We start from the raw sequence: 27278 nt of genomic DNA on the forward strand, positions 1-27278 counted from the left end.
CACACGCCACCTCGCCTCCGGAGCCACACCCCAACCGCCCAATCGCCAGCCGAGATCTCTAAGGCCACGCCTCTTCTCCTTTCCCATTGGCTGAGCAGCCAATACGATCCCGCCCCCTGCAGTCCGGGAAGCCCGCCCACGGAAGGGGCCCCGTCGGCTTCCCTCCCGTTGCCTAGCAACCGCCTCTCGCCGGGCCTTCGCGAGCAAGGACGCCGCACGCCCCGGCTCCTGCCGGCTAATGGAGTCTCTCCGCGCGCGCATGCGCAGGGGGCGCTGCAACGTTGGAGCTTGGCAGGAGGAAGGCTGAGGGGGGATGTTGAGGATGACGACGACGGCGGCGGGTCGGTGCTGCTCCTCCTGAGGCCGCCGCCTTCTTCTCCCCTTGTCGGCATGGGGCTGGGCTCGAGCTCCGAGGTTGCCGACGGGGGCTCCGAGGGCTATCATGTGCACGGGGTAAGGAGGCCGGGGGCGGCCCTGAGACTGGACGGGAGGCCACACGCCGGCATTGGGCAAGCACAGCCAAGCTGCATAGGCGGGAATCTGGAAGGCTGCTGGCTTTGCTTTTGCTGTTGCTGTTTTTTCCCCTGCCCTGTCCATCCAGGCTGACAATTGCCAGCCCCCAACTGAGGGTTGCCAAGTCCGGCTCAAGAAATATCTGGGGACTTTGGGGGGTGGAGCCGGGAGACTTTGGGGGTGGAGCCAGGAGCAAGGTTGCGACAAGCATCACTGAACTCCCATCACATTTAAAGGGAAAGAAAGCAAGCACCAGTCGTTTCCGACTCTGGGGTGACGTTGCTTTCACAACGTTTTCACGGCAGACTTTTTACAGGGTGGTTTGCCATTGCCTTCCCCAGTCATCTACGCTTTCCTCCCAGCAAGCTGGGAACTCGTTTTACCCACCTCAGAAGGATGAAAGGCTGAGTCAACCTCAAGCCGGCTACCTGAATCCAGCATCCGCCGGGATCGAACTCGGGTCGTGAGCAGAGAGTTCAGACCACAGTTCTGCAATACTGCTGCTTTACCACTCTGCTCCACGGGGCCGCACACCTTTTAAATGCCTTCCCTCCACTGGAAATAATGAAATATATGGGCACCTTTTGGAGGTCATAGAATTGGACCCTCTGGCCCAACCCTTTTAAAACTTGGAGGGTGTTTTGGAGAGAGGCTCTGGACGCTATGCTGAAAATTTGGTTCCTCTGTCTCAAAAAACAGATACCCAGATATCCGCGGATCAATTCTCCATTATTCCCTATGGGAATCGGTCTCCGTGGGGAATAATGGAGTGCCCAGCAGACATTTCCCTCCCCCTTCCTGCTTTCCAATGACCCTGAAACTGGGGGAGGGCCTCCAAAACAGGGAATCCCCTTCCCCCACCTGGGGAGTGGCAACCCTACTTGCTGCTCAGGTGGAGCCTCCAAGGACAGGAGCAGTCTGCCCTGAACCGGTTGACTGAATGTCTTGTCAGAGGCAGCAGCAAAAGGGCTCTTTCTCTGCTTAACTGGGAAGAAGTGGCTGCCGTTCGGAGCCCACGCACGTTGCATCTTAGGCAGAGAAGCGCAGGGGTTAATGCTTTTGGGAAAGCGTTTTTGTTTGCTACAAGGGGACGATTTTTTTTGTTTGCTACAAGCTGCTGGGGGTGGATGGCCGTTATCTGCTTGTGGGTCAGTTTCCCAGAGGCACCTGGCTGACTATTTCTTGTCTCCAAAGGAGCAAAAAATAGTAGACACCTCAAGGGTCATCTAGTTCAGACCCTGTACAAGGCAGCAAATTAACAAGTCCCCTTGTTAAAGCAGTGTAGAAACTTCACGTAAACCTTCTTTGGAGGTTTTTAAGCAGAAGCTAGATGGCCATATGACAGCAATGCTGATTCTGTGAACTTAGGCTGACGGCGGGAAGGAGGGCAGGAAGGGTTGCATCAGTGCTTAGTTCTCGTAGCCCTTTCTTACACGCCCAGGGAAATGCTGATTGTCGCTTTGGGGTCAGGAAGCAATTTGTCTCCAAGGATCCTGGAGGGTTTGCTGTTTTGTTTTTTGCCACCTTCTGGGTTTGGAGAAGGTGTCACTGGAGGTGCAGGGGGTGGTGTTTGTGAATTTCCTTCATTGTGTAAGGGGGTTAGACCCTAGAGGTCCCTTCCAACGTCATGATTCAATGAGATTAAGTATGTCTGAAGGTCTACCTTCTTGGGAGAGTTCCCAAGAATTCCTTGTAAGCCACTTGGAGTTCAAAAAAGGAAGAAACGTATATATAAATATAACCCAATAAACTCGATGGGGTTTTTGGTCTGAACCAGGAAGACATGTTTTAGTTTTAAGCCCATTATCACCTTAGAGACCAACAAGACTTTATGGATATAAGCTTTCAAGAATCAAAGCTCCCTTTATCAGTTTTGAAAGTTTATAAGAGAAGGCATGTTGGATCAGGCCAGTGGCCCATCCAGTCCAACACTCTGTGTCACATAAGAACATAAGAGAAGCCATGTTGGATCAGGCCAATGGCCCATCCAGTCCAACACTCTGTGTCACATAAGAACATAAGAGAAGCCATGTTGGATCAGACCAATGGCCCATGCAGCCCAACACTCTGTGTCACATAAGAACATAAGAGAAGCCATGTTGGATCAGGCCAATGGCCCATGCAGCCCAACACTCTGTGTCACATAAGAACATAAGAGAAGTCATGTTGGATCAGGCCAGTGGTCCATCCAGTCCAACACTCTGTGTCACACCGTGGCCTGTGTGTGTGTGTGTATACACACACATATATACACACACTGTGGCTAATAGCCACTGATGGACCTCTACTCCATATTTTTATCTAACCCCCTCTTGAAGGTGGCTATGCTTGTAGCCGCCACCACCTCCTGTGGCAGTGAATTCCACATGTTAATCACCCTTTGGGTGAAGAAGTACTTCCTTTTATCCGTTTTAACTTGACTGATCAGCAATTTCATCGAATGCCCACGAGTTCTTGTATTGTGAGAAAGGGAGAAAAGGACTTCTTTCTCTACTATACCCGTATATTGAACCCGAAAGCTTATACTGGACTTGATCTTTTCTCTTCTACTGCAGACCAACACAGGTACACTCAAACTGTGTTCTAAAGAAAAGTTCAGAGCTCCTAAATATTTGGATATTGTTCTTCTGAACATCCAAACATGTTACTCAGCTTCATCCTCCATATTTGAATATTCTGGATTGATACTGGGTTGTAAAATCTGGATTGTGTTTTGGACGGGGGAGGTTAATCCCCTTGTCCTGCTTGCGTGTGAATGCAGATATAAAACAGAGTAGGGAGGTGCACTTACGACATTGCATTTCTCACCTTCCCTCTCTGTCAGTTGTCCAGGGTGTACCTGTGGGTGAGAACAGCAAAGTCTTGGGATGTGGTCTTTTTGGTTTCAGGCCTGAGGCCAGGTTGTTCTTATTTGTTGTGGCACTTGGTCTTTTCTCCTTCATATCTCCTGAAAAAGTTTGATTTGGTTTTTACCAGTCGTGTATTTTTTTTTATAAAAGCGCTAGATGGACCCAGTGCGTGAACGATGATGTCACTGTTCCTTAATTTGAAGATGCTAATTGAGCTAAATCAACAAATAAACAGTGTTCAAAATGTGCCTGAGGATCTTCGCTCCTAGCACCAACGAATTGATATTATTAATTCTGCTTTCCAGCAGCAGTCCATAGTGAGAAACTAGAAATATACGGGAAGCAGATATGATGCGTGGTGCGATAGTCAGTGCCAAAGTTTGACAACTCAGCCACGTGCTCGATAGCAGTTCAGTCACAATAGTGATGCAGCTATTCTCCCTGTATTACAAGCTAAACAAAAAACTCCGTTTCAGCCCACTATTGCATTTAAAAAAGAGAACATCGCTGAACAGGAGTTGGGATTTCCTAATTAATGCTTCTCTGGCTAATAGGAGGAAACGATTTTGGCCTTTTGTTGCTGGTGCACTCTCTGAGAGGAGTCACCCCCTTGTTTGTTTAGTTCAAGCTCAGGTACGGATGGACCATTTTTTTGAAATATTTTTATCCTGGATTTTTCTGTTATGCAGAAGCTGTGAGCCTGGATTGCAGAAATAAGTTTGTGTTGAATGCCTGCTTTTAAAATGAGCTTTGCAGAAAATAGCTTTCTGTGTGGCTCCTGTCAGTTGGGAATCTGATAGCAGAACAGAATCAAGCATTATTATTATTATTAGTTTATTTATATTCCGCCCAGTCCCCCATTGGGGGCTCAGAGCGGAGTACAGCAAACAGAAATAAAATCACAATAAAATCATAATAAAACCAATTACAACATTCAAAGTGCAGCAAGATGATTCAGCAAGATGGCATGACAGCATGGTGGTATAGCACAAAGTAGTACCGCAATACAGCATCACAGTACAGTAGCGCAGCAGAGCAGTAGGGGGGGAGGCCAGTCGATCGATAACTAGATGCCCGCTACCGCATCCAAAGACCTGGCAGAGCAGCTCCATTTTGCAGGCCCTACGAAAAGCCAGCAAGCCAGGTAGGGTCCGGATCTCCAGAGGGAGCTGATTCCACCAGATTGGGGACAGGACCAAGAAAGTCCCGGCCCTGGTAGAGGCAAGACGGGCATCTCTTGGGCCCGGGACTATCAGAAGATCTTGGGAGGCCGAACGAAGCGACCTCCAGGGCGTATATGGGAGGAGACAGTCCCGTAGGTATGTTGGTCCCAGGCGACGCAAGGCCTTAAAAGTCAAAACTAACAACTTGAAACGGATCCGGTACTCTATCGGCAGCCAGTGCAGGTCACGGAGCGCTGGACGTACGCTCACCCGTACAGGTGATACAGTCAGCAGGCGAGCTGCCGCATTCTGCATCCGCTGCAGTTTTCGGATCAGTTTCAGGGATAGGCCAGCGTAGAGCAAGTTACAGAAGTCCAGCTTGGAAGTCCATCCACAGGATATAAACGGTTAAGAACCAAGGCCCTGTCCCTTGTGGTTGTGAAGAAGACACTGAAAATATAGGACTAGCACTAAAGAGCTCAGATGAACAAAGCAGGAGTCAAGTGGCGCCTTTGAAACCAGCAAGGTTTTATTCAGGACGTAAGCTTTCGTGTGCTGTACCCTTATTCCCTCGTCTGAAGAAGTGTGCTTTGAACACACGAAAGCTTATGTTCTGAATAAAAGTTTGTTGGTCTTAAAGGTGCCACTCGGCTCCTGCTTTGCTCAACTGCTTCAGACCACCACGGCTGCCCGCTTGGCTCTAAAGAGCTCAGATGTTTGTTGAGGACAGGAAAGACCTGCCACTGGTCACAGGATAGAGTGAAATCTCTCTGCCTGGCCCCTGGGACTTCTTGCATAGTTTCTTTCCCCCCTTTTTACGACGCCACAGTGTGTGTTGCCTGCCTAAGCCTGGCTTCTGCGCTATCCGTGCTGCCTGTTCCTGCCAACAAATACCCAGTTCCTTTCATAACCAGAGTCTTTGGAGTAGAATAAATTAGTATAAATCAGAATGCGTATAAATTAGCTTTGCGTGATTCTCCTAATGGAATTTGGGTTTGGGTGGAGTGGAGTGGAACATCCTGTGCTTTGCACCAAACGTATGTACAGCTGTGCATTCCTTTTATAACCCCTTGGTATACTTAAATCTTTCAATGTTGATTTTACTTACCCAGAGCATGGCTTCAGGGGACGTGCATAACGCTGTTGCATTGTTAAAGCTTCAGTAGGCCTTAGCCTGATCAGGACCTGGATAGAAAACTGCCTGAACCAATGAAAGGCAATCTCAGCATCCTCACGGAAGAGCAGGATGCTAGAAACAGGGATAGGAGGCAGGAGACCTGGCTGCTACTGTAAGTTTGTGAAGCCTTTAGGAAAGGTGGCACCTTATTGCTTATCCATTTTGGCACCTGAAAGGATTTATGTTGCTTTCTTGCGGATGTCAAGGGATGGCTCCTCCCACCCGGTGGTTCCTACTTTGCCTACAGTTCCTCAAAGATCAAGACAGAGGTAGGTGTGGATCCTACCTCTGGCTTGGTAGAGAGCCGGTTTGATGTGGTGGTTAAGTGTGCGGACTTTCATCTGGGAGAACCGGGTTTGATTCCCCACTCCTCCACTTGCACCTGCTAGCATAGCCTTGGGTCAGCACCTGCCGGAATGGCCTTGAACCTGCTGGAATGGCCTTGGGTCAGCACTTGCACCTGCTGGAATGGCCTTGGGTCAGCCATAGCTCTGGCAGAGGTTGTCCTTGAAAGGGCAGACTCTTATCTGGGAGAACCAAGTTTGATTCCCCACTCCTCCACTTGCACCTGCTGGAATAGCCTTGGGTCAACCATAGCTCTGGCAGAGGTGGTCCTTGAAAGGGCAGCTGCTGTGAGAGTTCTCTCAGTCCCACCCACCTCACACGGTGTCTGGTGTGTGGGGGGGGGGGGGGAGAAGATAAAGGAGATTGTAAGCCACTCAGACTCTGATTCAGAAAGAAGGGTGGGGCATAAATCTGCAATTCTTCTTCAAGATCCCGAAGATACATTTTTGTTTTGTAAATTTCAAAGACATCAGCCCCACCCACCTCACAGGGTGTCTGGTGTGGGGGGAGAAGATAAAGGAGATTGTGAGCCGCTCTGAGACTCTGATTCAGAAAGAAGGGCGGGGTATAAATCTGCAGTCTTCTTCATCTGTATTTGGTGGCTGGTGCTTTGTAAGCCACCTCGCTGGGTGTTTGAGCTTAACACTTCAGCAGGCACTTTATGCTCAATGTCCTCACTATGCTCTGGGTATCACCCAAGCACCTTATACCAAGTCCAAACTATTGGCCCGTCTAGCTCTGTATAGTTTTTCTGAACAAAAGTTATTCTCCAGGATCTCCGGTCTTTTCACATTACCTGCTCCCCGCTCTTTTTAACTGAGGATGTTAAAACCTAGATAGGAGAGAAGAGGAATCCCGGGAGATAAATCTTTTGTTTATCTGAATCGGCACTTCTGGTATTTCTGCCTTAGGCCAGAATAGCCTCTTCCAACAGCTGCTGTTGGTGTTGCCTCATAAGCATGCATGGTATGGGTCCTTTTCAGTTTACTTTAGAACACACACACACCCTCGGGGAGGGACGGTGGCTCAGCGGTAGAGCATCTGCTTGGTAAGCAGAATGTCCCAGGTTCAATCCCCGGCATCTCCAACTAAAAAGGGTCCAGGCAAATAGGCGTAAAAAAACCCTCAGCTTGAGACCCCGGAGAGCCGCTGCCAGTCTGAGTAGACAATACTGACTTTGATGGACCGAGGGTCTGATTCAGTATAAGGCAGCTTCTTAAGTTCATAAGACCCTATGATCATTTTAGTCAATTTGTATAATGTGTAAATGTTGTCATTTTGCAGATTCAGGAAAACTCTCCTGCTCAGCAGGCTGGATTGGAACCATTCTTTGATTTCATCCTGACAATAGGACACACTAGACTGGTAAGTCGCTAGAAAGGAATCTCTTTTTCCAACGTGGTGTGGTTGCCAGCCTCTCTGCTATAACCTGGACCAGGGGTGTCAAACTCATTTGTTATAAGGGACAGATGTGACATAAATGAGAACATGTCAGGCTGGGCCATGCGTGTCATAAAATGTAATGCCAGGTAGCAGAGATATGAACTGTATAAAGGCAGACACAATTAAAGGTTTTTTTAAAACTTAAAATAAAGCATGCTTAAAACATTAGCACTCATTGGTCTTAAATTGCTTTCTCTGTATCTCCCCTGGGATCCAGGGAATTGGGCAAAGGAAGCGCTGGCTCTTTCCTTCCTTCCCCAGGGGACGAGGAGGGGGAGGCGCCTCAGCCAATAGAAGGAAGAGAGACTTGGCTTAGTAGGATTGAGAGCCTGCCAAAGCAAGCTATTTGTTTCCCCTTCCTCCCCAAGAAAGGAGCCTCAGCCAATGGAGAAAATAGAGGCTTTGCTCTGTAGCTCCTGTGTGATTGAGCAAGCCCGGCAAAGCAACCTGTGATGCAGAAGGAAGCAGACGACAGCCACATGTTCAGGGGCCTAATAGGAGCCCTCCGGGGGCCTGATTCGGCCCCTGGGCTGCACGTTTGACACCACTAACCTGGACAGTAGCAGGATCAGCCAGCAGGACTCCCTTGGTCAAATCTGGCGTCTGTTCAAAGTGGCCCTCCAATAAAATGCGATGCTGACTGAGATGGCCTGAATTAACAAAAGCATCTTTCCGCTTTACGGCTTCGAGACTGAAAGGATCCCACGAACTCAGTCTGTCATGGCTGGCTGCAAGAGCCCCAGACACACAAAAAGTTTTGCTTGCAGTCTTTGCTTGCTTTGCCCCTTGGCGCCTCCATGGGATTTTTGGCAATCCCTTTTACGACCCGCGACTCTGAAATAGCTTTTTGGTCACTTGGGAGAGCAAAGTTTCCATTCTACAGTTTGCCCCTGCCTTTTTTGGGGGGGAGTGGGTTGTGGACGTAACAGGCAATATCACAACTGGGGCTGGAAAAGGCATCCGATCAACACAGAATGTGTTCCTTCCCCTGGACAAACATGGCGGGACTCGCTTGCTGGAAATGCTCCGGGGACACGTGTGCTGCAAACCCCTTGCCTTCTCTAGAGCAGCTGCCTGTGGCGCCCTGACGTGGAAGGACCAGGCTAGCCTGATCTCTCAGAAGCTAAGCAGGGTCAGCCCCGGTGAGTCCTTGGATGGGAGACCGCCGAGGCAGCCTCAAGGTTGGGGGAGGGACGGTGGCTCAGTGGTAGAGCATCTGCTTGGGAAGCAGAAGGTCCCAGGTTCAATCCCTGGCATCTCCAAAAAAGGGTCCAGGCAAAATAGGTGTGAAAAACCTCAGCTTGAGACCCTGGAGAGCCGCTGCCAGTCTGAGAAGACAATACTGACTTTAATGGACCGAGGGTCTGATTCAGTATAAGGCAGCTTCATAAGAACATAAGAGAAGCCATGTTAGATCAGGCCAATGGCCCATCCAGTCCAACATTCTGTGTCACACAGCGGCCAAATATATATATATATATATATATATATATATATATATATATATACACACACACACACACACACACACACACACAAACACACACACACTGTGGCTAATAGCCACTGATGGACCTCTGCTCCATATTTTTATCTAACCCCTTCTTGAAGGTGGCTATGCTTGTGGACGCCACCACCTCCTGTGGCAGTGAATTCCACATGTTAATCACCCTTTGGGTGAAGAAGTACTTCCTTTTATCCGTTTTAACCTGTCTGCTCAGCAATTTCATCGAATGCCCACGAGTTCTTGTATTGTGAGAAAGGGAGAAAAGTACTTCTTTCTCTACTTTCTCCATCCCATGCATTATCTTGTAAACTTCTTGTAAACATATGTTCATATGTTCAAGGTCACTGCACAGAGGCAATCAACAACCAACCCCTTCTGATGGGGTGTGAACTGGCAGAGACTGATCAAGAGAGAGATCTTGGGGTCATGATAGATAACTCACTGAAAGTGTCAAGACAGTGTGCGTTTGCAATAAAAAAAGGCCAATGCCATGCTGGGAATTATTAGGAAGGGAATTGAAAACAAATCAGCCAGTATCATAATGCCCCTGTATAAATCGATGGTGCGGTCTCATTTGGAGTACTGTGTGCAGTTCTGGTCGCCGCACCTCAAAAAGGATATTATAGCTTTAGAGAAGGTGCAGAGAAGGGCAACTAGAATGATTAAAGGGCTGGAGCACTTTCCCTATGAAGAAAGGTTGAAACGCTTGGGACTCTTTAGCTTGGAGAAACGTCGACTGCGGGGTGACATGATAGAGGTTTACAAGATAATGCATGGAATGGAGAAAGTAGAGAAAGAAGTACTTTTCTCCCTTTCTCACAATACAAGAACTCGTGGGCATTCGATGAAATTGCTGAGCAGACAGGTTAAAACGGATAAAAGGAAGTACTTCTTCACCCAAAGGGTGATTAACATGTGGAATTCACTGCCACAGGAGGTGGTGGCGGCCACAAGTATAGCCACCTTCAAGAGGGGTTTAGATAAAAATATGGAGCAGAGGTCCATCAGTGGCTATTAGCCACAGTGTATGTGTGTATATAACATTTTTTGCCACTGTGTGACACAGAGTGTTGGACTTGATGGGCCGTTGGCCTGATCCAACATGGCTTCTCTTATGTTCTTATGTCCCTTCCCTTGAAAACCCTCTGGAATTGCCATCAGTCGGCTGTGAACTTTGTGGCACTTTTCACCACTGCCAGGTGCCTGCAGCATATTCTGGAGGAACTGTGGGGGAAGGAGAGGGCGTTCACCCCTGACACTTGTCCCAGCAAACTAGTTCAAATACAGCACTGTCAATAATTAACATTTTGGTAGCTGCAGTGAAGACTGGCTCATGTACTTTAGGGCCAGCGGTTTGTATTTCTTACAGGGATTATGGATTTCCTTATCCATTTATGTTGAAAGCATGGAACCACCGGTCTTGATAATCACTGCAGTGCTCTGGGTGCATGAGCCAGCTGCCTTAAATCACAGATTCATTTTAGTCATATCGTTGACTGTGTATATCTGCGTTTGGGAAAACCCTGGAGATCTGGGGGTGCCAAGCAACAGAAAATAGAACTTCCCTCTCCCCACTTTATCGGTTAAATCTAAATGTGACTAATACCAAGAGCTAGAAACCTCAGCCTAATCAGAGCCCCGTGGCGCAGAATGCTAAAGCTGCAGTACTGCAGTCGTAAGCTCTGCTCACGACCTGAGTTCAATCCCTGGCGGAAGCTGGGTTTTCTGGTAGCCAGCTTGAGGTTGACTCAGCCGTCCGTCTTTCCGAGGTCGGTAAAATGAGTACCCAGCTTGCTGGGGGTAAAGTGTAGATGACTGGGGAAGGCCATGGCAAACCACCCCGTAAAAAGTCTCCAGTGAAAACGTTGTGAGAGCAATGTCACCCCAGAGTCAAAAATGACTGGCGCTTGCACAGGGGACCTTTCCTTTAGAGCCCCGTGGCGCAGAGTTGTAAAACTGCAGTACTGCAGTCCTAAGCTCTGCTCACGAACCTGAGTTTGATCCTGGCGGAAGCTGGGTTCAAGTAGCCAACTCGAGGTTGACTCAGCCTTCCATTCTTCCGAGGTCGGTAAAATGAGGACCCGGCTTGCTGGGGGGAAAGTGTAGATGACTGGGGAAGGCAATGGCAAACCACCCCGTAAAAAGTCTGCCGTGAAAACGTGAGAGCAGCGTCACCCCAGAGGCGGAAACGACTGGTGCTTGCACAGGGGGCTACCTTTACCTTTAGAAACCTGAAGCAAGCTTTGAAATAAAAAACTGAAATTCAGTCGAGACATCTCTTAAATCTCCCTCTATGTTTTTGGACCTTGCATGCTCTGCCGTTAGAACTTCTTTAGAATTGCGTACTGGCTGTTGCAGGTTATGTTGTCTGCTGCTAAAAACTTCCTTGGAACAAACTCGTTTTGTAGTGCCATTCTTCAGCTCCTTAGTAATAATTCTCTCTATCCTTATTAGTGTTTTTTAATCAATAAAATGTGCGTGGTGGGTCAAATTGGACTAAATGCCCAGTTTCAAACCCCTATTCAGTTCTGAAGCCCACCTTGGGCCAGTTGCTCTCTCAGCCTAATCTGCCTTTCAGGGGTGTTGCAAAAATGGGTTAAGGAGGGGAGAACCCTGCCACTCCGAACTTCCAGAATGGAAGGTAAGATAAAAATGATAGAAAAGGTAAACCATGTTGAGATCTTAAAACTGGCTTTTTAAGCTGCCCTGCATGCTTCTGTCCCTCTGTTCCAGCTTGTTATTTTTTTTACTTGGACGGATAATGGTTGCTCATGATGTTAAGGAATCATCTTTTCCATCCGTGCTGTGTCTGTAACTAGATATGTTGGGAGTTAAAGCTAGGATTTTCTGTGTATCAAGCTTGTGATCTGTCATTGATCCGTAGCTTATAACACAAAGGTCGGGAAGAAGAATGATGAAGACCAGTTTTCCACTGAGATAGATCAAGGTGGGTAGCCGTTGTAGTCTGTCTGCCGCAGCAGAACAGAGCAAGAGTCCAGGAGCGCCATAACACAATTTGGGGCAGCTTTTGTGAGTCACTGCTTGCTTCTTCAGATGTCAGGGGAGCAGAGATTTATGAAACTTAACAGAGAGGCATCATTCTGTTTAATACCAGTTAAAGTCTTCCCATCTGCAGTTCCAAGACTATTGATCTGTGGTTAAACTTTATTATTATTATTATTATTTTTTTAAAAAAATGGTGGTTCAGGAAAGCACCCACTGATAAAACAAAGCTGGACAGTAAGAGGTCAGAACAACATTCCAGACAAAGGGAGTGGATGGGTGGAACTGCACTGACAGAGTTAGTGACAAAGCTGCAGCGTCTAAACAGTTGTGAATGGTTTATGGGCTGAAGAACCGAGCCCTTCTGAATCAGGCCATGGCTTAATCCAGTCCGACATCCTGGTTCCAGAAGTTGTTAATCATGTCCTTCTGGAAAGATTTTTTTTTTAAAGTAGAACATGAAGGCAACGGTTCTGTCCATAGTTAATTCTTTCTGACAGCTCTATCCTTCACGCATTTGTTCCTTTTAAGAAACAAACTAAGCTGGTGGCTGTATCCGCCTTTTGTGGCAGCACAAAAAGGGACCGAGTGGGAAGAGGTTTGTTATGGCAGATGCGCTGGTTTCCACTGATTTCTACCTTCTCTGTTGTTTCACGAAGCCTGTGGCAAGCGGTTCATGATGTTTTGCATTGCAGCTCCAGCAGTCTCCCAGCTGCTGTTTCCAGAGGAAAAGGGCTACTCGTTTCCTCTCCTCCTCTTTAGAATAAAGAAGGCGACACGCTAAAAGATCTCCTGAAAGCCAACGTCGAGAAGGCCGTGAAGTTGGAGGTCTACAACACCAAGACCATGAAAGTGCGGGAGGTGGAGGTGATCCCCAGCAACATGTGGGGCGGGCAGGGCCTCCTGGGAGCCAGCGTGAGGTTCTGCAGCTTCCAAGGAGCCAACGAACACGTGTGGCACGTGCTGGTGAGCGAGAGGAACTGCTGTGCATGGCAGCTGCTTGATATCGCGGTACCTTTGGGTGTGACCAGCTGTCTCCTTGCGTAAGGACTCTGAGACAGGGCTTCCTTGAATCAAGGCAGTAGCCTTCATAACATCTCTCACATTCCCTTATCGTCCATGGAATCTCAGAATATGACCAGCCATTCCAGTATGCACTCAGTTGATGCACAGTACTGACTATATGAGGACACTGGCTTGACACAAACAGAGCAGCCGCCCAAGCTTCTGTCTAGTGGCATTTCAGTAAACGATTTCTCTCAAGCTTGCCTGCCTCTAATAACTGTATTGAGGGATCATTAATGAGCTTCTGGGGATGACCAGGATCTTTGCTGCTTGATTTGTTGTATATCTGTAGGTAACATGACAAATTGTCTTTCTAGGATGTGGAACCAGCTTCCCCAGCAGCATTAGCTGGCCTGCAGCCTCACACAGACTACATTGTTGGATCAGATCAAATACTGCAGGAGGTAAGGGCGGACTCTGGGCGTCAGCAGTGATGCTGGCAGAGAGGAGCCAAGCCAGGCTGGTTTCCGTTACTGAATGGCATTTTAGGGTTGCCAACCTCCAGGTGGTGCCTGGAGATCTGCCACTGCAGTTGAGCTCCAGACGATAAAGATCAGTCCTCCTAGAAAAAAAAATGGTTGCTCTGGAGGGTGGACTTTATGGCATTATACCCTACTGAGGTCCCTTCTCAGGCTCCACCCTCAAAATCTCCAGGTATTTCCCAATCCAGAGCTGGCGATCCTAACAGAACAGCAAAAATTCCGTGGATTCAGTCTTTAACTTTCTGTATTTCTCCTTACCTTGCTAATGATTACAAACTTGGGTACAAAAAAATTGCTGTTTTAAGAATCTATTTGGTGCCAGTTTGGTGTAGTGGTTAAGTGTGTGGACTCTTATCTGGGAGAACCGGGTTTGATTCCCCACTCCTCCACTTGCACCTGCTGGAATGGCCTTGAGTCAGCCATAGCTTTCGTAGGAGTTGTCCTTGAAAGGGCAGCTGCTGTGAGAGCCCTCTCCAGGCCCACCCACCTCACAGGGTGTCTGTTGTGGGGGAGGAAGGGAAAGGAGATTGTGAGCCGCTCTGAGACTCTTCGGAGTGGAGGGCGGGATATAAATCCAGTATCTTCTTCTTCTTCTTCTTGTCCCCAAGGCTTCTGCATGTCTTTCTGACTATTTCCAGTTTACATATTAAAAAACCTTGGGAGTTCTTAAGGGTTTCACCTGAACACCTCCCTTCTTACAAGTATGAATTGAAAGTCAACGGTCTGCTATTGCAGCCTACTCTTCCTTATTTTCAGCCCTGGGGAGCTCTTTACCTCTGCCTCTTGCTATCTTCAACAGAATAGTCAGATATTCTTTGCAGCACCACAAGGCATGGGCAAGTCGAAACAGTGTCCCCCAAGTGGCTGGCATGCTGTGAACATAAGAAAAGCCATGTTGGATCAGGCCAATGGCCCATCCAGTCCAACACTCAGTTCACACAGTGGCCAATATATGTGTGTGTGTGTGTGTGTATGTGTATATATATATATGTATATATATATATACATACATACATACACACACACACACACACACACACACATATATTTATACTGTGGCTAATAGCCACTGATGGAGCTCTGCTCCATATTTTTATCCAATCCCCTCTTAAAGCTGGCTATGCTTGTAGCCGCCGCCACCTCCTGTGGCAGTGAATTCCACTTGTTAATCACCCTTTGGGTGAAGAAGTACTTCCTTTTATCCGTTTTAACCTGACTGCTCAGCAATTTAATTGAATGCCCACGAGTTCTTGTATTGTGAGAAAGGAAGAAAAGGACTTCTTTCTCTGCTTTCTCCATCCCATGCATAATCTTGTAAACCTCTATCATGTCACCCCGCAGTCGACATTTCTCCAAGCTAAAGAGCCCCAAGCGTTTTAACCTTTCTTCATAGGGAAAGTGTTCCAAACCTTTAATCATTCTAGTTGCCCTTTTCTGCACTTTTTCCAATGCTATAATATCCTTTTTGAGGTGCGGTGACCAGAATTGTACACAGTATTCCAAATGAGACCGCACCATCGATTTATACAGGGGTATTATGATACAGGCTGATTTGTTTTCAATTCCCTTCTAATAATTCCCAGCATGGAGTTGGCCTTTTTTATTGCAGTCGCACACTGTCTTGACATTTTCAGTGAGTTATCTACCACGACCCCAAGATCTCTCTCTTGGTCAGTCTCTGCCAGTTCACACCCCATCAACTTGTATTTGTAGCTGGGATTCTTGGCCCCAATGTGCATTATTTTGCACTTGGCCACATTGAACCTCATCTGCCACGTTGACGCCCACTCACCCAGCCTCAACAGATCCCTTTAGAGTGCCTCACAATCCTCTCTGGTTCTCACCACCCTGAACAATTCGGTGTCATCTGCAAACTTGGCCACTTCACTGCTTACTCCCAACTCCAGATCACTAATGAACAAGTTAAAGAGCATAGTGCTGTGGTGCTGCTGGGTCCCTTGCATGGGAGGGCAAGAAGCGTAAGCATACTCCTGCCTGGTCAGTGGCTGTGGCGTAATAGGAAAAAGTGGGCTTCGGCCATTACGTCACTTACACAAACGTCTCTCCTAGTCAGAAGATTTCTTCGCACTGATCGAATCCCACGAGGGGAAGCCCTTGAAGCTGATGGTTTATAACATGGAGACAGATTGCTGTCGAGAGGTTTTTGTGACCCCCAACGGAGCCTGGGGCGGAGAAGGAAGGTATGGTTCTCCGAGCAAAGGGATGCACTGTGTAGAAAAGTTAAGATCGGGGGGAGGGTGCAGGAAGACTTGATTCAAACCTTTGCTTTCTGGTGAAATTGTTAAGACAGGTTTATCCCTCTGTGCTGTACAGCATGAAACACACTGAGACACTCTCTTGAAACCATTCCAGCGTCTGACTACTGCATTTCCTTAGTGTTAACACTGTGCCGAATGCAGCCAGCCCTTTTCACTCCGTCTTAGCCAGTTTCCCTCTTTATTACATACAGTTCTTGTCCCGTATGGCTTCTTGTCCGCACGGGTCTTATGACTCCTAGCATATCCAAAAGATATCCCCTGCACACCTATAGTCTGCCTGAGTCACCAAACAGCATAAATACAATAAAATACTAAATAAAAATAAACTAAACTTCAGTGTTGTTAAAGCTACTAGTTCTGCAAATGGCAGCCTAAAAGGCAGTTGCATGAGTTTTATGGACATATGAAGCTGCCTTATACTGAATCAGACCCTGAGTCCATCAAAGTCAGTATTGTCTTCTCAGACTGGCAGCCGCTCTCCAGGGTCTCAAGCTGAGGTTTTTCACACCTATTTGCCTGGACCCTTTTTTGGAGATGCCAGGGATTGAACCTGGGACCTTCTGCTTACCAAGCAGATGCTCTACCACTGAGCCACCGTCCCTCCCTAGAGAACATATGAAGCTGCCTTCTACTGAATCAGACCCTCGGTCCATCAAAGTCAGTATTGTCTTCTCAGACTGGCAGCGGCTCTCCAGGGTCTCAAGCTGAGGTTTTTCACACCTATTTGCCTGGACCCTTTTTTGGAGATGCCAGAGATTGAGCCTGGGACCTTCTGCTTCCCAAGCAGATGCTCTACCACTGAGCCACCATCCCTCCCTCAAGTTAGGAGAGAACAAGGCAGGACTTAAAAATTCAGAGGACAGCCTTGCTGCACAAAACCGTTTTGACCTGTTGTCTAAAAGCCGTGGCTGTTTCAAAGGGGATGTGTCCTCCACGGGCTCGTAAAAGCAGCTTGAGTTACGATTTTCGACTCCTGAGACAAGGCTTGCCTGTGCTGCTCATCACTCCAGCCATCCCTGAGAGTTTGACACTTCTTTGCCTCACTTGCAGTAGTCACACTTGCCTTCTGCCCTCCCTCCTCATTACAACTGCCCCCCCCACCGCAGGCCTTGGTCTTTCTGGCTGTTGCATTTCTTTAGAAGACCCCTGTCTGGAAAGCATACCTTTTGTACACAGGTAAAAATGTAGATCAGGTGGGCAGCCATGTTGGTCTGAAGCAGTAGAACAAAGCAGGAGTCAAGTATCACACCTTTAAGACCAACCGAGTTTTATGCATAATATAAGCTTTCGTGTGCATGCACACTTCTTCAGATGAGGAATGAGGTACAGTAAGCAGAGCTACATATAGCTGGTGGGGTTTAGAATGCAAAGTCCAATAGGAAAAGGAAAGGTCCCCTTTGCAAGCACCAGTCGTTTCCGACTCTGGGGTGACGCTTCTTTCACAGCGTTTTCACGGCAGGCTTTTTACGGGGTGGTTTGCCATTGCCATAGCAGAATAGTAAAGTTAACAAATTCAGAAAACCTTTTATCTGAGTTGCATTAGCACGGGAAACCAATAAAACAGCAACATGTCTGTTAATTATTCTATTGCTAGTAAGCCTGGGTCAAAATGAGGGCATTTCTTTCCCAGAAGTAGTTTGTGGAATACAAAGTAATGGAAAACTGTCCTGTGACACGTCTCCGTGATCCATTAATGTCATTTGAAAGTGTGGGGCTTGGTGTCATTTTGGGGATGGGGGCATGGAGGAGAAAAATCCTCTCTCACGACAGTCACTTCGGCAGAGAGAAGCTTTCTCTCAAGTCACCTTTATCATAGCTCAGATCTAGATGTCGGAAGCAAGCGCAGAGTCATCCTCCAGAGCCGGATTTCAGGACCCAAAGGGAGGCATTTGGGAGTTCTGACGTCCTGGTATGGATGGTGGAGATCTTCTTCTCGCCTAACCATCCCTCTCTGGTTTGGGCTTTAGCGTGTGAGGGACTTGGTGTGCTACCATAAAACTAGAACAAAGTTTGAGTCCAGTGGCATCTTTAAGACCAACACGGTTCAATTCTGCGTCTTAAGCTTTTGTGTGAATGCACACTTCTTCAGATACACGTGCACATACAAAAAAGCTCAAACGCAGAATCAAACTTTGTCGGTGTTAAAAGCGCCACTGGACTCAAACTTTGTTCTGTTGCTTCGGAGCAACACGGCTACCCACCTGGATCTAGCATAAAACTAGACACTCTCAGTACTCACAGGTCCGGTGGTTGATGTCTTTGAGAGTAGGCCTCCGTTTAGCGAATGCGTGATTTTTGTTTTTGTGAGGTCAAGGGTAATTCTGAAAGCCTTTCTTCTTGAAGGCGTCTTAAAAACTTACTTCCCTTTTCTGCAGTTTAGGGTGCGGCATTGGGTATGGCTATCTGCACAGGATTCCGACACAGCCTGCTGTCCCGAAGAGAAGATCTGAATCCGATTTCCCTTCTCCTTTGCCCTCTGGAGATGCGCCCCTTGAGCCACCTACTAACGGCTATGCAGAGGTAGGCATTTCTGAGCCAAAGAGTCTCTCTGGGTTTGAAAGGTATAGATCAACCTGCACCTGTGGAGGAGCCACAGACAAGAGCAAAACTCCAGGAGCACCTTCAAGACTAACATTTGTGGCAGGGAAGGAATCTTTTGTGAGTCACTGCCCAATTCTTCAGGTATCCCTCTTTTCGGCCACCACAGAAAGACAAAGCATAGCTACCCATCTTGATCATTTAAGCAGCCAAGCTTGCCTCATCACGCCCCGAGTTAAAAGCAAGATTTGAGACCAGTAGTATCTTCAAGACCAACAAGATTTTTGGGGTGTAAGCTTTTGGGAGTCAGAACTCCCTTTGCCCGATACAGTGGAGATCCGAGCCCTTCTGCAAATCAACACAGCAGGGCTTCCGCAACCTCTCCGTGGGCGAATCAGAGGCTTGAATCCTGCTACCGTTTGGCAGAGCTGGAAGCCTGGTTCCATTTGCAGGGGCCGGCGCCCTCATGCTGTAGGGAGGCTTCAGAATTCACTGCGCAGAGCAGCAGGGGACGAGTCAGCAGTTTGTAGCCTGGCCTGTATGCTCTTGTCTGGAGAACATAAGAACATAAGAGAAGCCATGTTGGATCAGGCCAACGGCCCATCAAGTCCAACACTCTGTGTCACACAGTGGCCAAAAATGTTATATACACACATACACTGTGGCTAATAGCCACTGATGGACCTCTGCTCCATATTTTTATCTAAACCCCTCTTGAAGGTGGCTATACTTGTGGCCGCCACCACCTCCTGTGGCAGTGAATTCCACATGTTAATCACCCTTTGGGTGAAGAAGTACTTCCTTTTATCCGTTTTAACCTGTCTGCTCAGCAATTTCATCGAATGCCCACGAGTTCTTGTATTGTGAGAAAGGGAGAAAAGTACTTCTTTCTCTACTTTCTCCATTCCATGCATTATCTTGTAAACCTCTATCATGTCACCCCGCAGTCGACGTTTCTCCAAGCTAAAGAGTCCCAAGCGTTTCAACCTTTCTTCATAGGGAAAGTGCTCCAGCCCTTTAATCATTCTAGTTGCCCTTCTCTGCACCTTCTCTAAAGCTATAATATCCTTTTTGAGGTGCGGCGACCAGAACTGCACACAGTACTCCAAATGAGACCGCACCATCGATTTATACAGGGGCATTATGATACTGGCTGATTTGTTTTCAATTCCCTTCCTAATAATTCCCAGCATGGCATTGGCCTTTTTTATTGCAAACGCACACTGTCTTGACACTTTCAGTGAGTTATCTATCATGACCCCAAGATCTCTCTTGATCAGTCTCTGCCAGTTCACACCCCATCAACTTGTATTTGTAGCTGGGATTCTTAGCCCCAATGTGCATTACTTTGCACTTGGCCACATTGAACCGCATCTGCCACGTTGACGCCCACTCACCCAGCCTCAACAGATCCCTTTGGAGATCTGCGGCTCACTCGCCCACCTGGAGATCAGGACCTCTTGGGTAGCAGCGTCATTCCTTGAGCCCCTTTGGGTGGACAGTTGTGGTTTTGCTGCTCTGCTTCAAGCAATTCAAACTCGGAAGCCTGCAGGCCTGCTTGGGGAAGGGACTGTTCCTTCAAGGGCAGAGCCGTTCCCACTTCCCTTGCCCCGTGGGCTAGCTTGTTAATTGCAAGTAGAAATTGTGAAAGGGACTTAATTTGGTGAATCTGTCTTGTGTGTGTTTTGTACCTTTTGTGCAATGTAGTGATGCACGGTGTAGTGATGGCCATACAAATAAGCAGCTTAAAAAGGGGATTAGATAGATTCATGGAGCATAAGTCTATCAATGGCTACTTGCTACTGTGGAGAGCCAGTTTGGTGTAGTGGTTAACTGTGCGGACTCTTATCTGGGAGAACCAGGTTTGATTCCCCACTCCTCCACTTGCACCTGCTGGAATGGCCTTGGGTCAGCCACAGCTCTCGCAGAGTTGTCCTTGAAAGGGCAGCTGCTTTGAGAGCCCTCTCCAGCCCCACCCACCTCACAGAGTGTCTGTTGTGGGGGAGGAAGGGAAAGGAGATTGTGAGCCCCTCTGAGATTCTTCAGAGTGGAGGGCGGGATATAAATCCAATATCTTCTTCTACCTCACAGGGTGTCTGTTGTGGGGGAGGAAGGGAAAGGAGATTGTGAGCCCCTCTGAGATTCTTCAGAGTGGAGGGCGGGAAATAAATCCAATATCTTCATCTACCTCACAGGGTGTCTGTTGTGGGGGAGGAAGGGAAAGGATATTGTGAGCCGCTTGACTCTTTGGAGTGGAGGGCGGGATATAAATCCAGTATCTTCATCTACCTCACAGGGTGTCTGTTGTGGGGGGGGGGGGAGGTAAAGGAGATTGTGAGCCGCTCTGAGACTCTTTGGAGTGGAGGGCGGGATATAAATCCAATATCTTCATCTACCTCACAGGGTGTCTGTTGTGGGGGAGGAAGGGAAAGGAGATTGTGAGCCGCTCTGAGACTCTTCGGAGTGGAGGGCGGGGTATAAATCCAATATCTTCATCTACCTCACAGGGTGTCTGTTGTGGGGGAGGAAGGGAAAGGAGATTGTGAGCCGCTCTGAGACTCTTCAGAGTGGAGGGCGGGATATAAATCCAATATCTTTATCTACCTCACAGGGTGTCTGTTGTGGGGGAGGAAGGGAAAGGAGATTGTGAGCTGCTCTGAGACTCTTCAGAGTGAGGGCGGGATATAAATCCAGTATCATCTTCTTCTAGCTGTGGTGGCTGATGGGAATCACCCCATTCTGAGGCCCTAATCCTCTGAATCCTAGAGCCAGGAAACAACATCGGGGGAAGGCTGAGACCTCTATTATGCCAGGGGTGGCCAACGGTATCTCTCCAAGTAGGTAGATGTAGGAGTTTTACCTACAACTCCCATCAGCCCCAGCCAGCATGGGTGATGGCTGGGGCTGATGGGAGTTGTAGGCCCAAAAACATCTGGAGAGCTACCCTTGGCCACCCTTGCTGTATACCCTGTTGTTGGCCCTCCAAAAGAACTGGCTGGCCACTGCATGAGGCAGGATGTTGGACAGTTGGTATGATCCAGCAGGGCTCTTCTTGTGTTCTTCCCTTTTGAGTTCACGTACGGAGAAAAAGCAGATTAAGATATCCGGTTTATAATAATTCAACGAACATTCAAAAAAGGGAAGAAGAAATGAACAACCGACATTATCGCACCGTGTTTAGTAAAAACACACATCACGGCAGAGAAAGGGGTGAAGAGAGCCACTGCACAAAATTAGCAAAAAGCCTAAGTGAACTTTAAAAAAAAAAATCTTACCTGGTGCTGATAACTAGAGGCCAGGAGAGCCTCTGTGGGGAGAGAAACCTACAGTCAGGACGCCCCCATCTGACGACAGAAGACATCCAAAGTGGGGGGCCTTGCCTGAAAATCAAGATGTTCAGGCAGCTTCATAAGGGAACACGCAGTCCTTTAAGGCAAGGGTCCCCAACCCCCAGTCCATGGACCAGTACCGGTCCGTGGCTTGTTAGTAACCAGGCCGTGAGTTGTATAAATATTTCATTATATTTTACAATGTAGTAATAATAATAAGATGACATTGGATTTATATCCTGCCCTCCGTTCTGAATCTCAGAGCGGCTCACCATCTCCTTTACCTTCCTCCCCCACAACAGACACCCTGTGAGGTAGATGAAGATATTGGATTTATATCCCGCCCTCCACTCCAAAGAGTCTCATAGCGGCTCACAATCTCCTTTACCTTCCTCCCCACAACAGACACCCTGTGAGGTAGATGAAGATCTTGGATTTATATCCCGCCCTCCACTCCAAAGAGTCTCAGAGCGGCTCACCATCTCCTTTACCTTCCTCTTCCCACAACAGACACCCTGTGAGGTAGAAGAAGATATTGGATTTATATCCCGCCCTCCACTCCCAAAAGTCTCAGAGCGGCTCACAATCTCCTTTACCTTCCTCTTCCCCACAACAGACACCCTGTGAGGTAGATGAAGATATTGGATTTATATCCCGCCCTCCACTCCAAAGAGTCTCAGAGCGGCTCACCATCTCCTTTACCTTCCTCCCCCACAACAGACCCCCTGTGAGGTAGATGAAGATATTGGATTTATATCCCGTCCTCCACTCCGAAGAGTCTCAGAGCGGCTCACAATCGCCTTTACCTCCCCCCCCCCCCCCACAATAGACACCCTGTGAGGTAGAAGATGATATTGGATTTATATCCCGCCCTCTACTCCAAAGAGTCTCAGAGTGGCTCACAATCTCCTTTACCTTCCTCCCCCACAACAGACACCCTGAGAGGTGGGAGGAGCTGAGAAAGCTCTCCCAGAAGCTGCCCTTTCAAGGACAACCTCTGCGAGAGCTATGGCTGACCCAAGGCCATGCCAGCAGCTGCAAGTGGAGAAGTCGGGAATCAAAACCCAGTTCTCCCAGATAAGGGCCCACACACTTAACCACCACACCAAACTACTAGAAATAAAGTGCACAATTGTATCATCCAGAAACCTAATCCATGGAAAAACTGCCTTCCACAAAACGGGTCCCTGGTGCCAAAAAGGTCGGGGACTGCGGCTTTAAGGGCTCTGGTCCTTTTGACAGTTTTCACAGGAAGAATCTGCTTAATCAGGTCAGTGGGGAAATGTCTGCCCACCATGTGGTAGCATAGCACTATGACGTTTGTGGAAAACACGTTCCTTATGTAGCATAGCCAGAATCAAGTCCAGTAGCACCTTCGACAAACAAGGTTTTTTTGGGTGTGTGTGTAAGCTTTTGAGAGTCAAATATCCCTCCGGATAAATATATAGCTTGTTAACTTTTGTCCCTTCTAAACTGGTCATGTTTATTTCAGACCCCACTCCTGGCACCTGACTCCCAAAGTGAAGACCCTGCAAGTCTGTCTTACAGCACCGATCAAAGCGGGCAGACGTATTCTGTAGAAAATTCTCTTCACCCTCCTCCTCCTGTCCAAAGAGTCATGGATCCAGGTAATGAGTTCGCCTGTTTTCCTGCAGGGTATCGGGTTGGCTGTTCACAGGCAGGCCGCAGCCGTTGTAAATTCTGTGGATGGTGCCGTTTTCATAATGCGTTTTGCTTGTGGGGAGGCAGAGCAAGGAACGTTGACACCCTGAAGGAGGTGACCACCCACAGTCCTGTTGTGCAGTAATTTCAATAGGCATCAAGGCAACAGCCCTCGCTCCCCAGGAGTCTCTTGTGCCGCAAACTCTTGAAGGCTTCTCACTTTTGATAGTCGTCCTAGGAGTCACAAGCCATTTTAGAAGAATTTGGGAACAAAGTAGTTTCCGGGGTAACTTGTCCTGTAAGTTCTTGGCCGTCTTCTCTCTCTTTCCTGCTTTTCTTTTTTCTTTCAGATTTTGTAGATATGTCTGGTGCTTCCTTTCCCGAATTAATTGACTTGGTGAAAACCATCAACGTGCCTTCCTCTGCTTCTTTCGACACGTCAGGTGACTCCACAGCAACAAAAGACGACTCGCTTACGAACAGCGCAGCTGAGTCAGCCTTCAGTAAGCAGATTTAAAACCACGACTGCACTTTGGGGTCTGCCCAGCTAGCGCGACAAGAAACGGCAGCTGTTAGTTGCGCTGTGGATTTGTAACCTACGGAGACGTGCATGGGCCAGATTTCTTATCTGGGCTTCCAGGGATCTTTTAAATCAGGGTTGTCAAACTCATTTGTTAGGAGGGCCGAATCTGACATAAATGAGACCTTGTCGGGCTGGGCCATGTGTGTACCTATTTAAGATTAGGTAGCTGAGATATAAACTTTATAAAGGACACAGACAAACACAAAGGTTTTCTTAAAAATTTTTAAACATCCTTAAAATATTAGCACTCGGTCTTAAAGGTGCTTTCTTTGTATTTCTCCCATGGGGCCCAGGGAACTGCGCAAAGGAAGCTCTGGCTCTTTCCTTCCTTCCTCAGGGGACCAGGAGTGGGAGGAGCCTCAGCCAACAGAAGGAAGAGGGGCTTGGCTCAGTAGCTCTGCTGTGCCTGGCAAAGCAAGCTCTCCCTTCCTCCCCAAGGGAGGAGCCTCAGCCAATGGAGAAAATACAGCTTTTGCTCTGTAGTTCCTGTGCTATTGAGCAAGCCTGGTAAAGCAAGCTGTTATGCAGAAGGAAGCAAAAGAGGGAGAAGGAAGCAGATGACAGCCAGTTGCTCAGGGACCTGATAGGAACCCTCCGAGGGGCCTGATTCTGCCCCCGGGCCACATGTTTGACACCCCTGCTCTATGCTAACTGGATTTGTTTTGTTTGTTTCAGACCAAGGTACTTTTCCAGTCCCAGAAGATTCAACACTTTCTCCAGACAGTTCAGGTCCTCAGCCAGCATTGGATATACAGATGCCTTCACTTTCTCCCTTGCCATCTCTTCCGATGGATATTTCTGTAAACGCGGCATCCACAGCAGACTCCTCCGATGCTCAAGAAACTGTTCCACATTCGGATGAAATGGAGGGACCTGTATTGCCCACCGTGTTACATCAAGGCGATGAAAAGGCTCAGGAACTCTAAAGCTACATGAAGCTAGCCCTTGGGAGGGATCCTTCCTCCCCATTCTTTTGCAGCTCCGCCCTGTGCTTTGACGCCAAGACGATCATTGTGGCTGCATCGCAGGAATTCAAGTACCGTCTTTCACGCTCATTGACCCGTCACTTGTCAGCTAGAAAACTGGAACAGCGACATAGCAACTGCTCCATAGTACTACAATTCACCTTGCTCGCAAGGTTCCCCCCCCCCACCACATAGCCAACTTTTCTAAAAAGCCCATGGTTCACAGCATACAGAGCAAGCAAGCACAGAAATCTGACATCAGAGGGGCAGAGCTTACTAGCCGTCTACTGCAGCTGCCGGCTGAATGGCTTTTTTGCAAACAGGCATCACTTCCTGATGCAGAGGTACACCAAAATCTTTTCAGTGACTTAAAACAATTCTTGAAGATCCAGGGCGGTCCAAATATTGCCTGTTTGAAGACAGAAATCTAAACAATACGTTCTTTTAATACACTATTTTTATTATTGCATTTGCAGATTTTTAATGCCAAGATCCAGTCTCCTACTGCACGTGCAAGGCCTGTATAGGGAGAGATTTGTATAAGGGCCCATAACCCTCCTACACCCTGCCCATGTGGTACAAGTTATTGTATCTCAGTGAAAGGAGGACTAACATCATACCATACATGTTAAATAGGTAAATTTTCAATATACAGTGGCCAAGGTGTTGACTGTGTATATGCTTGCGTACACGGTTTTAAAGGATAGGGTGCTATGGCTGGTGCAGACTGGATCAGGACTTCAGACGGACTCTGTTTTAAAAATCACTATTCTCCCCTTCAGCTGAGAATGAATTTCTCCTTTGTTGCTCTGGGAAACTTCCTTGGAAGTACAGTTTAGAGGTAAAAAATGAGTATTTTTTTTATTCGGCTGTCTTTTTAATTGGGATTCGATTTTGGGAAATGAATCATTCTTCTAGATCTCTACAAATTGCAGATCACATTCACTCTAAAGTTAAAATTATCTTGCTTTTAAATGAAACAGCTGCTGGCTTCCACAGTGTGAATTGGTGAGTTAAGACAGACATCTAGTAGGGCTATACCTGTCACGAGAGTCACTCAGATACCTTTAAAATTCAGCCCTATGCGATTTCTGTACAAATATTGGAAATGATGGTGATAATTATTTTAGCTTGTTCTAAGCTATAACTCTTGAAAGGATTTTTATGAATGTTTTCTTCTGGTAGATTTCTTGAACACTGGAAATAAAGAGTTATGCTTTTATAGAATGTTTGTGAACTGAGATACTGTTACATGCACCAATATGTATAAATGAAACCGGGATGTGTGGCAGGAATTGACTCCTGACTTAAACTTACATGTAACTATTTCTCAGTGCTCTTTTGAGACACTGCAGGCATCCCACTGTTGGGATGATTGTAAGTGTATACTGGTAGTTTGGTGTAGTGGTTCAGTGCGTGCACTCTGATCTGGGAGAACTGGGTTTGATTCCCCACTCCTCCACTTGCACCTGCTGGAATGGTCTTGGGTCAGCCAGAGCTCTCACAGGAGTTGTCCTTGAAAGAGCAGCTGCTGTGAGAGCTCTCTCAGCCCCACTGGGTATCTGTTATGGGGGGAAGGGGATTGCAAGCTGCTCTGAGATTCAGAGAAGGGTGGAGTATAAATCTACAGTCATCATCTTCATATAGCCCAAGGTTCACTTCGAACTACATGGTAGAATTGCCCCATTAATTTCAGTGGAAATTCCAAAGTGATGAGCGAAATGGCTACAAATTAATGTTACCGCATTGTTATGAAAAGCCCAGCGGCTTTGAATTAAACCATTAAGCAATACAGAAGCTTATATACTTTCTCTGCTTTGAGAGAATATTCATTTAGGAATCCAATGCAAATACAACATTTTCCTAGGCAGCAACATCAGAGGGAGTGCTTTAGCCTCAATGCCCCGGCAGCTGATCCTGCGCTAGAAAACGTCTAAGGACAGGGGTCTCCAATGTGGTGTCCAGCAAGGCTTCTGATTGGCTATGCAGATTTTACAAAAAAAACACCCTGTTTCGGCAGCAGTGGCCCCACAGACTCGGTAGTCAGTTGGAGATTAGAATGATTCTGTGTTCTGCAACATAGCAGTATTATGAGTAGTTCCCATGTTGGCCTACTTTTTATGTCAAGCGAATCTTTCATCATTGTAGGCATGTGAGGATGGCACCATTAAACCAAATGGCAGGAAATCACTACATATATACCCCCGCTTAGCGTTTTCAGTCCCACTTTTCTACCGCAGGGCTTAACCGGAATATTCCACGTTCTGAATGGCAGCAGGGGCCTAGGAAAGATCTTTTCCCCTCACAACCAGAGTTGCACCACTCTACAGTCCGAGAGGCAGCTGCGATGTGGTCAAGAATGCTTTTGTGACTGA

At 47.6% G+C, this 27278-nt stretch overlaps 1 protein-coding gene across 1 annotated transcript; it reads left to right on the forward strand.

Annotated features, from left to right (window-relative positions):
- Positions 1-229: 229 nt before the first annotated feature.
- On the forward strand, positions 230-26125 carry GORASP1 (golgi reassembly stacking protein 1). Its single transcript, XM_060248056.1, has 9 exons — positions 230-453; positions 7332-7412; positions 12763-12966; positions 13383-13469; positions 15618-15748; positions 18202-18346; positions 23186-23321; positions 23706-23858; positions 24614-26125. Exons 1-9 carry the CDS (start codon positions 391-393, stop codon positions 24862-24864), a joined length of 1251 nt encoding a protein of 416 aa, XP_060104039.1. The 5' UTR covers positions 230-390; the 3' UTR covers positions 24865-26125.
- Positions 26126-27278: the final 1153 nt, after the last annotated feature.

This window comes from Heteronotia binoei, chromosome 10 (genome assembly GCF_032191835.1).
Source record: "Heteronotia binoei isolate CCM8104 ecotype False Entrance Well chromosome 10, APGP_CSIRO_Hbin_v1, whole genome shotgun sequence".
In the NCBI taxonomy this organism is placed as follows: Eukaryota; Metazoa; Chordata; class Lepidosauria; order Squamata; family Gekkonidae; genus Heteronotia; species Heteronotia binoei.

Excerpts from the sequence above, each read along its gene's own strand:
- GORASP1 (XM_060248056.1), top strand. The coding sequence starts at position 391 with ATGGGGCTGGGCTCGAGCTCCGAGGTTGCCGACGGGGGCTCCGAGGGC. Across the intron at positions 12,967-13,382 it reads AACACGTGTGGCACGTGCTG|GATGTGGAACCAGCTTCCCC; the intron begins GTGAGCGAGAGG and ends TTGTCTTTCTAG. Across the intron at positions 13,470-15,617 it reads CAGATCAAATACTGCAGGAG|TCAGAAGATTTCTTCGCACT; the intron begins GTAAGGGCGGAC and ends CGTCTCTCCTAG.